Here is a 10719-nt window from a genome sequence, read left to right on the forward strand (position 1 = left end):
ATTCAAATAGTCTTTTGGTTTGTCTCTACTTTGTTCATAAATGATCAGCTGGCAAAAGTGTTAAAATGGAAGAAGACAAGAAGTGAATTTGGTCAAATTAAATCAAACGAAAGTCAAAAGGGAAAATTGTCCCAGGATTCTTCATATCCAAAAGTGTCCAATTTACAATTTACTTGTGTTTTTATAACTTTGAAAAATGTTGTTGGTGTTTTGCGTCACATTGAATGGATTGGATGAAATTGCACAATTATAAATCTTGTCTTTTTTTAAAATAGTAATTGGAAATCTTATACAAAATCATTCAGAACTAAATTAATTATATATGACAGACATCTAAGATTTATATTTGCGAAGAGCAATTTCTATTTGGAATATAATATATCTTACAACATTATTTTTCATTATCTCCGAAGTACTGCAGCAAAACGTTACGTGTAACGACAGACAAGACCCTCTTTATCCTGTCCCTGATGTGTCAGTGGAATAAACTTGAATCTGCAAAAAGATAATGTAGAAAAAAATCTATATATTATTTCAAATACCTGAATCAAAACAGTATGACAACAATAATTGATAGTGTGGTGTTGTGGTGAAATACTAGGATGTAAAGAGATGACACAGCAATCATCACAGTATGACAACAATAATTGATAGTGTGGTGTTGTGGTGAAATACTAGGGTGTAAAGAGATGACAGAGCAATCATCACAGTATGACAACAATAATTGATAGTGTGGTGTTGTGGTGAAATACTAGGGTGTAAAGAGATGACAGAGAAATCATCACAGTATGACAACAATAATTGATAGTGTGGTGTTGTGGTGAAATACTAGGATGTAAAGAGATGACACAGCAATCATCACAGTATGACAACAATAATTGATAGTTTTTTAATTCAGAAAAGTGAGTGGAGCAGGCACTTATGTTGGTAACAACAAGATATGAAGTGAATAGAAAAGTGCCAGAAGACAATAGAGAATAAAAAATTTTTTCGCGGCGGTGGTGGGGTATGAACCTGCGACCTTATTGGTACGACAACTCCGCCTGGCAGGTGAGAGCGTGGCTCTACCGTGTGAGCTATCCACGAACACAAAAATATTCGTTTCAAACTCAAAGTCATTACTAGATCCCTCTCTCACCCACTTCTTGAGACCGCCGATTCGTTCGTACACCACCATCGCGAATAATTTTGACCAGCAGTTAAGCTTAATAGCCAATATTCTCAACACAAACATATAACATAGAAACGATTGAGACATTGAGTATGCTCCGGTGTATGGGGTGAATTTTTTAATTCAGAAAAGTGAGTGGAGCAGGCACTTATGTTGGTAACAACAAGATATGAAGTGAATAGAAAAGTGCCAGAAGACAATAGAGAATAAAAAATTTTTCAAACCCCACCACCGCCGCGAAAAATTTTTTTATTCTCTATTGTCTTCTGGCACTTTTCTATTCACTTCATATCTTGTTGTTACCAACATAAGTGCCTGCTCCACTCACTTTTCTGAATTAAAAAATTCACCCCATACACCGGAGCATACTCAATGTCTCAATCGTTTCTATGTTATATGTTTGTGTTGAGAATATTGGCTATTAAGCTTAACTGCTGGTCAAAATTATTCGCGATGGTGGTGTACGAACGAATCGGCGGTCTCAAGAAGTGGGTGAGAGAGGGATCTAGTAATGACTTTGAGTTTGAAACGAATATTTTTGTGTTCGTGGATAGCTCACACGGTAGAGCCACGCTCTCACCTGCCAGGCGGAGTTGTCGTACCAATAAGGTCGCAGGTTCAAACCCCACCACCGCCGCGAAAAATTTTTTTATTCTCTATTGTCTTCTGGCACTTTTCTATTCACTTCATATCTTGTTCTAATAATTGATAGTGTGGTGTTGTGGTGAAATACTAGGATGTAAAGAGATGACACAGCAATCATCACAGTATGACAACAATAATTGATAGTGTGGTGTTGTGGTGAAATACTAGGGTGTAAAGAGATGACACAGCAATCATCACAGTCTGACAACAATAATTGATGGTGTGGTGTTGTGGTGAAATACTAGGGTGTAAAGAGATGACACAGCAATCATCACAGTATGACAACAATAATTGATAGTGTGGTGTTGTGGTGAAATACTAGGGTGTAAAGAGATGACAGAGCAATCATCACAGTATGACAATAATAATTGATAGTGTGGTGTTGTGGTGAAATACTAGGGTGTAAAGAGATGACAGAGCAATCATCACAGTATGACAACAATAATTGATAGTGTGGTGTCGTGGTGAAATACTAGGATGTAAAGAGATGACACAGCAATCATCACAGTATGACAACAATAATTGATAGTGTGGCGTTGTGGTGAAATACTAGGGTGTAAAGAGATGACACAGCAATCATCACAGTATGACAACAATAATTGATAGTGTGGTGTTGTGGTGAAATACTAGGATGTAAAGAGATGACAGAGCAATCATCACAGTATGACAACAATAATTGATAGTGTGGTGTTGTGGTGAAATACTAGGATGTAAAGAGATGACACAGCAATCATCACAGTCTGACAACAATAATTGATAGTGTGGTGTTGTGGTGAAATACTAGGATGTAAAGAGATGACACAGCAATCATCACAGTCTGACAACAATAATTGATAGTGTGGCGTTGTGGTGAAATACTAGGGTGTAAAGAGATGATAGAGCAACGGCTGATTATAATGAGCAGACAGGAGGTGCAGAAGTTGTGAGTAGAAATGAAGTGGGTGCGTTGGCGCCGTTCTCAGAAAAAGCTGTTAGAAGAGAGGTGGACATAAGCGGGTGTTCATTGTCGAGTTTGCAACGAAGAATGAGTCTAGGGGGTCCTGTAGACACGATTTGCACCTCATCTAGATCTTCAATTAACACCAGGTGAGAAAACTACAGATAGAAAAAATCAAACAACGGCATAATTGACTTCAGCTTCTTCTCATGTCAACCGTACTGGATGACAATTTGATCCAAGTTGCAAACTTTCAAGGTGGGAATCATGTGAGGATTCACAAGTGATCAGTTTCTCCTTCTGCTGCTATCATATGATACATTGAATTAAATCACTATAATATAAGGGATGCCAACTGCCACACACACAAAACAGCCTGGAAGTTTGTGTAACAAGACTTAATATAGCTTCAATGACAATGAAGATGTCGCCTGTGCTAAATTTTGAATCCTCCCCTTATCCAGGGCTGCCAGCCAGAATGAATAAGATTTTGTAAAAATGCGCATAATTGAGAAAAGAAAATGGAATTTCTTGACAAATTCGGGATAATAATAATGTGTGATTTGTTGACATCAGTTATCGTTTTTCCTTGTGGGAATGTTCGTGTCTTTTGGTCTACTCCTCCCATTTGCTTTACCATCTCCCATACTTCCCTTGCGCAGCCCGATCTCAGTTGTCGCTCCATTTTGTTTACGTATTCAACCTTTTCTTCTTTTATTGTTTTTCTGATCTCCTCTCCCTTTTCAAATTCTAGTTTAATGTCACCACTCATATAGGCAATTTTCTTTTCATTGAGTATATATTTCAGTAGTTTTGTAACCCTTGGCTTATGGTTAGGAAATATCCTAATTTCTTTTTTTTCCACGCACAAATCCACACAAAATGCAATATAACATGTCATAGTTTCCGTCCATTCATCAATACTGTCACCTTCTACCATTAGTGTCTCCCACCGAGTACAGTCAAAACAGCCGTCCAGTCACTAGATTGCCTCTGTAGTCCAGGTATGGCGATATATGACAGCTGGTTTCTCACTTTTTAATTTAGAGATATACGTCTCTATTAAGTGAATTGTGTTATGATCAGATGTGGCTATCGGTTGTTTTCGTAGCGCTTTGTAGGCGTTCTTTATATTTCAATAGCACAGGTCAAGTGTGTTGTTTCGTCGTGTTTTGCAGGTGACGAACTGTTCTATCGAACTGAGAAACTGACCATAGACCCTCCTTACAACGTAATATTAATATTTGACATCAACTGCATACGCTTTGAAGGGACTGATTAGACACATAAAATGTGTATTGATTGACCATAGACGATGATAACGAAATAGACCATAACTTGCCAGTTCCGAAACATCCTGGATCCGTAATTTCGTATCCCAGAATTCCAGGATAACCTTGAAAATCGGCATCCATGCCTAGATCTGTGTCAAAAAGAACTATGCAATGAATTAGGTTAAAATCGAGACTCACCTCGTCCTGGTTAATGATGGTGTACAGAGGCTCCGTCAGTTTCTCCTTTGCTTCACTCTTTTCAAAAAGATCCATCTTAGCCTCAATGAATTCTTTTTCTGCCTTTTCATAGCGTAGTTCCTGAAGGAGTAAAAGAGAGATAGTAAATTACACAATTTCTCTTTTCATTTGGGGAGAGTGTTCCTCTATCATTGTGGACCCGTGCTATATAAATACATTGATTCAAGTCAAATAATATGAAATCATTTCTCTCAATCTTAATTCTAATAGAAACATAGGCTTACACTGAACAACAGCAACTACATGGTCTTGTGGTATGGCACTCGCTTTCGGATTGGAAAGTCTTGGGTTCAGGTCTCACTCGGCGCATAGTTGAATCCTTGGAAAAGACTCTTTACTCACATTCTCTCACCGTACTCGGGTGTAAAATGAGTACCTGGCCGTTAACAGCGTTTTTCTGTCAGAAAAAAAAATTGTATTATCGCCTACAAGCATCATGCCTCATTCTTTATGTTACATGTTGCTGTTGGTCAGGGGCCCTTTGTAAAGCGCTTTGAACATGTTTAGTGGATATTGCGCTATATAGCAGCTCAAAAGCAATAAAATCTGAATCTTAAACTCTTTGAAGACACAGAATTATGGCTCAGATGAAAACCCAGTGACACAAATTTTGGGCCTTTTTTACGCGGTGGGGATTTTAAAAAAAAATGCCTTTAGACAGATTAAATTTGTTGTTTGGTTTTTGTTTTGTTTTTTGCATTGAGAAGATGCAGATCTCAGCTTTGTTCTAAAAGACACCGGGAATCTTTTCAACCTTCCAGTGTCAGACTTTTCAATTCTGTAAGATCTAAAGAATAATTTTACAAATTCATTTATTCATTTGTCTATTTATTCATTTCTAAAACCTTGTAAATTTTATATCCATTTTACACCAGTAGATTTATTGCTATGACATTCCTACGAATATGTACATCATCTTGTCTATTCTCTAAATTTACCCTTATTTCATTTGCATTTGTTTATTAATTTATTTTAATTCAAAAGACCATTTACATTAATTTTACTACTGATGCTTTGTGATATTGTTTTGAAAATATTTATTTGATGTTTTATTATGTACAAAACACTTGTACAAAAATTTTCTAAACGGATTATTATTATTATTATTATTATTATTATTATTATCTTTTTAGTCTTCAGATTGGGGAAACACCCACATAAAGCTACAATAAGTATCCTATCTCACAAATATGCACGAATCATCCAGACATTCATAATTCTGAATGATTTTCCAACAAATTGGTACCAAATTTTAATGTTCTTAACAATTTGTAAAACACCCCCTCGGTTGACATTTTCATGGAATTGCCCATTTTAGAAAGTTCCAGGAATCTCTCACACACACACTTGAGTGTTTGAACACTCTCGTCGTTGCTCATGACTTATAAAATAAAAATTATAAAGTAAAATTGAGCTATTAATAGCGCGATATCCACTAAACATGCTCAAAACGTTACATGGGGTCCCTGGACAACAGCGACACTTAACATGTAGGACGGGACATGACGCCTGTTAGGCAATATTACATTTTTTTTGGCCAGAGACAACACTTATTAACGGCCAGGTACTCATGTGTACGATGAGAGAATGTGAGTAATGAGCCTTTTCCAAGGGCCCAACTATGCGCCGAGCAAGGCTTGAACCCAGGACCTTCCGATCAGAAAGCGAGTGTCTTATCACAAGACCACATAAACATAATATCTCAGTGCTCCTGCAATTAATAGAAGTTACCATCAATAAACTACCTCTACTATTACAATTACCACCACATCATCTACCACAGCAACCTCCACATCATTATCAAAACTACAGCAACCACCACCACCATTACATCATCATCATTATCCTTATAGTTATAGTCATCATCACTATCTACCACTACTACATCATCACCACCACCACTACAATCACAACCACCATCACTATACAACAAGACAGATCGTCATCGCCAATGAAACGCAAAATAATAATAATAATAATAATAATAATAGGAATAATTTTTAAAATAAATATTAAAAAAACAAAACAAACAAACAAAACAACCAAAAACAGAGCAAAAAAATAAAATAATAATGATAATAACAATGTAGTTTATTTATATTTTGCGCCAATCCTCTATACAATAAAGCTCTAGGCTCGTAGGCTACTACTGTAACTGATATGAATGCTAGACTATCTTGAGTCTAAAGCAGTACTACTGCGAATAACGAATACGAATAGTACTACTGCGAATAGGTGACTCGCGGTTTAAAAATTTTTTTTTTTTAATTTTGCAAAGAAAATGATGAATTTTGCAGAAGAAAATAAGTAAATTTTGCAGGTTTCTAAATATTATGTTGTATCAGACCTAACAACTAACTACACGCAACCCATGTAATAAAATATCCCCGTGGAAATACGCTATTTCAAATTCAAAATTATGGGACAAAAATAGCAAATTTTGCCAGAAATTATGCTGATTTATAAGCACAAAGTTGGGAAAACAAAATTTCAATAAAAAATTGCTGTCAATGAAATTGTTATAAAAAAGAAAAATCAAAGCTTTCAGGGTTGCCTGTCTCAAACTTCTCCTTCGATCACTTAAAATCTTATTATACAAAGAAAAACTCCTGTCAACATCGCCAGAGCTGATTGTTGAAAATATAGAACGGCGCATACAATCTGTGAGGGAAGGCACAGTTTCCTGGCAAGAATCCCAAAAAAGCTGCAAGTTTAGAGCTTGTACTCGTGTTGGACTGTTTGTTCCTAAGGGCAACTGGTCCTATCTCGTTCTTTGGTGTAACGTCGAATTTCATCTTCTGGGACATCATTAGTCACTACACATGGCTACATCATGACCTCATCTTCAGCATCGTGGGGAAAAAAAAAAAAAGAATCAAAGAATTTGTCAAAAATTTGCAAACGTGCAGATATTGCGGTTGCTATGCAACTCAGAACTGTCCCCTAATTTTGCGGCCGCAATCTGTGCCAAAAACCGAGGGGCCAGGAATAGAGTAAATCATTATTAGCAGTCGACTGGCCTTGGTCTACACCCTCTAGATTTAAAAATTGAGATTAATTTGTAGTAACTATCATGATTGCCAGAACTCGGTATTCTGGCTGTAGGACTCCATGGCTAGGATGGGTCCAGATGGCTGGTGATCACGGAATTTCTAAGTTAAAACTTTCTAGATTAAATAGATAAAGTATAAAAATATAGCTTACCCTGAACTTAGGCAGTAATGGTAGATAGAATAATGAGAGAATGAGAGATAGTCGAGAGGTCCCCTAGACTTTTATATGAGCCGGGTCAGCAGAGGCAGAGCAGAAGTAGGAATGACCATTGCTATGTAACAGTATATGGTCACTGTAGCCGTACAATTGTTTACGGCTAGAGATCCCTACACTGCTCCCTCCTCCAAAAGGGCAGGGTGGCTGGATGTGGGATACTCACCTGCACCTTTCTGGAGATCTCGAAATTCATAGTGGAAAAATAAAGGAGAGGAGCCCTTAGCTAGGGCGTAGCAACCAAAAAAAAGGGTCAAAAACAAATAAAAAGAAAGCCCTTACCTAGGGCTGGGACAAACAGGAACAAAACGAGACTATGTACAAGGTTGCTAGCCCTAGCACCTAACTGTCCAAGACAGAGCTGTGGAGGGACAGCTCCATCGAGGGCTCCCTCTCTTTCATCTTCTTATTCTCCTCTCGGAGACGGGACACCTCTGCCACCTCGCTCCGGGGGGAGGCCAGCTCCTGCCTGGCTCTCCTCAGTTGGCTCCGCATGCTGCAGAAGTCCTCCCAGCGGCGGCGAGACCGGTCTCGTGGCCAGCTTGTCCCAGGTTCTCCACTCACAGCTCAGTCGGGTCGGGGTGCTTGTCCTTGTGACCCGGCGGGCGAGCTGGACCGTCTCCTGCGGTCTCGGGACCTCCGTCCCTGGCTAGAGGCAATGGGGGAGGTCCTGGGTCTACTGCCAAGTCTTGAGGCGATGGCAGGTGTGCAGGTGTGCTGGAACGTCTTGGAGCACGCCTCCAGGGTTGCCTGCGATTGTAAATCGCACTCTCCGGGTCACGCCTGCCGGCAACCCTCAGCTTCTCTTCCCGGAACCTTATAAAGTCCTGGAAGAGGGAAACGTCATCCGAAAATGAAGGCATCTGCGGAAATTAAAGAAAAAATTCGTGAGAACAGGATGGGTGTTCAGTTGCCTCGTTTGGTTCTTCGTCAGGTTGACACATCTGCCTTGGAACCAGTCGAAACACCTGATTGTAGTAACTACCGTGATTGCCAGAACTTGGTATATTGGCTGTAGGACTCCATGGTGTGGGTAGCCTCCTTACTTAAGGCACAAGACCTGAACCACCGCTCTCTGACTAGTGAAAAATGGTCAAGAAGAGCGAGAGAAAAAAGAAAAAAAAATGGTGACATTATGAAGCTACATACCTAGGAAGAATATGTATTACTAATTGCTTCCGTCATCTGCAGTGCAGTCAATGATAGATAGATTTTACAACAAAGGATGTGAGCTTATGCCTAAACCCATAAAGGAAGAGGGGTAATTATTGGCGAAATGTTAAAAATTATGTTTAAAGCAAGCTCACAAGACTGCTAGAAAACCATTGAAGACAGAGTTGAAAAGATGAAATTCGACTATGGAATTAGAAAAGGCAACAAAGTGCACTTCGAAGACAGAAAAAAAAAATTATAATAATGATTAAAACTGAATGCAATGTCTTTGGTGCAGTGTTATGTGTAAAAAACAGACACAAACTTTAAGAAGAAAGGTCAATCAAGAAGCCTCCAACTCTGTCACGACTCATTTCTGTTGCTATGTACAAAAATAAAAACCCCAGACCATGGAAAGAAACAACAAAGTATGTATGACTGTCTGGAGCAACATCACGGTCTGTATCAACTGAGCAGAATAGCAACGAGTCGATGCCACCACTGTCAACATGGCAGTGACAGTGATGAAGGGGTTCAATTCCAAAGAAAATGCCAGAGAAGCTCAGCCTGATGATACTAGACTGGAACCAAAGGCTGAGGGAGAAGGGGTAGAGGTGACACTTTCACCTCCCCATCAAAGGGCAGAGGTTTCACCTCCCCACTCAGAAACTTCTCACATCATGATGACTCAAGGGCACAAGGGACTACTAGAGACACCAGGAGCAGACACCATGCACAGGGAGCCTGATGATACCCCAAGCAATCACAGGTTTCATGACAGCTGAGAAAAGTGCCCTGAACCCAAGACCTGATGATACCAGGGTTGGAACCCCTCGGGCTCACAGGCTTGATGATACCTGGTGTAAGCCCCCCTGAACCCAGAGACCTGATGATACCAGGGATGGTACCCCTCGGAATCAAAGGCGAGGAAGGGAGAGAGCTACCCAGAGGCCCATCTGATAATGGCTCTAGAACCCGACCCAACCTGATGGAACCAGATTAAGCCAAGATGTGAGAAAGAGCCCATGAGGGTACCACGACGACCATGTGGGCCAGGAAACCATGGTAGTGGTACCCCTATGAACTGATAACATGAACACATGGGTGATCACCTCAAGCAGGAGAGGGAGGGAATTATGTATATACATCAGAAGGTATTTTACTACCTCAATCAGGTGAGTCAGAAGCATAAGCTTCAAAATGATGATGGATACCACCTTGTGGCAGGACCTGTATTATAGAAATTAACATGAATTGGTAACTGACATGGTTCCAACTATGCTTTTTAAAAAATTTCTGACATTATCCCTGGTCATTATCATCTTGTCAATTAATTAATAAAGAGATTCCCTGGCCTGCTAGCAATAATGTAAATACTAAATAAGCTCTATTTTCAGCTGCGTTGTTTTAAAGAAAAAAATGGGAATATATATCCAGCCTTTTACAAGTGCAGCAAGCAACCATTGATATTGTCTTACAATTTTGATTGCTTATATCCCCAATGAAATGTAAAATATTATATCCCTCCTAACATGTTATCTTTTAAAAATTTTGGTCCAATTTTCATAAGTATTATGTTCTGATATAGATATTTTAAGTAATGTTTTGGGACCAGACAAACTTATGCAAACATGAGATCTTCCCACTTTTAATCTATATTGGGTATAACTTCAGGAGGGAAAGCATTTTAGGAGGGGGAGGAATGTGGGGAAGATTTTATGTCACTGATTATTGTGATAGGTTGTTGTTGTTGTTGTTGTAAGTGTTTTGTTATGATATGACTGTCGTGTCTCGATCAAGCTGTTGTGAGTAATCTTCATGTTGTGTTTGTTCACTGTCTCCCGCATAAACGTGACGTCATCGTGTCTATCCTATAAAAGCTTGTGACACCCTTCATTCTCTTCTCTTCGACACCAAGCCTAATTCTAGATCTACTATTTTGCCTATCGTTTGAATCTTACCACAGATCCGATCCGCCATTCTTATGTTTTAGATTTAGACTGTACCGGGACGAT

The 10719-nt window shown here is 39.1% G+C and overlaps 1 protein-coding gene across 2 annotated transcripts in view; it reads right to left on the bottom strand.

Annotated features, from left to right (window-relative positions):
* Nucleotides 1-272: 272 nt before the first annotated feature.
* LOC144958788 (RAB6-interacting golgin-like) overlaps nucleotides 273-10719 on the bottom strand; it is an 11046-nt gene continuing 599 nt past the window's right edge. The window contains exons 2-4 of one of the 2 annotated variants that reach the window (XM_078890993.1): nucleotides 7719-8415; nucleotides 4226-4345; nucleotides 273-495 (exon numbers count right to left, since the gene is read on the bottom strand). In XM_078890993.1, coding sequence (XP_078747119.1) covers nucleotides 457-495; nucleotides 4226-4345; nucleotides 7719-7748 — 189 coding nt within the window. In that variant the 5' untranslated portion in view covers nucleotides 7749-8415 and the 3' untranslated portion in view covers nucleotides 273-456. Of the gene's footprint in view, nucleotides 496-4225; nucleotides 4346-7718; nucleotides 8416-10719 lie in introns of those variants that run through there. The other variant, XM_078890992.1, reaches the window with a different exon arrangement.

The sequence above is a fragment of the Berghia stephanieae genome, chromosome 13 (assembly GCF_034508935.2).
Source record: "Berghia stephanieae isolate SIO BIC M18660-M18661 chromosome 13, UCSD_Bste_1.3, whole genome shotgun sequence".
Lineage (NCBI taxonomy): Eukaryota > Metazoa > Mollusca > Gastropoda > Nudibranchia > Aeolidiidae > Berghia > Berghia stephanieae.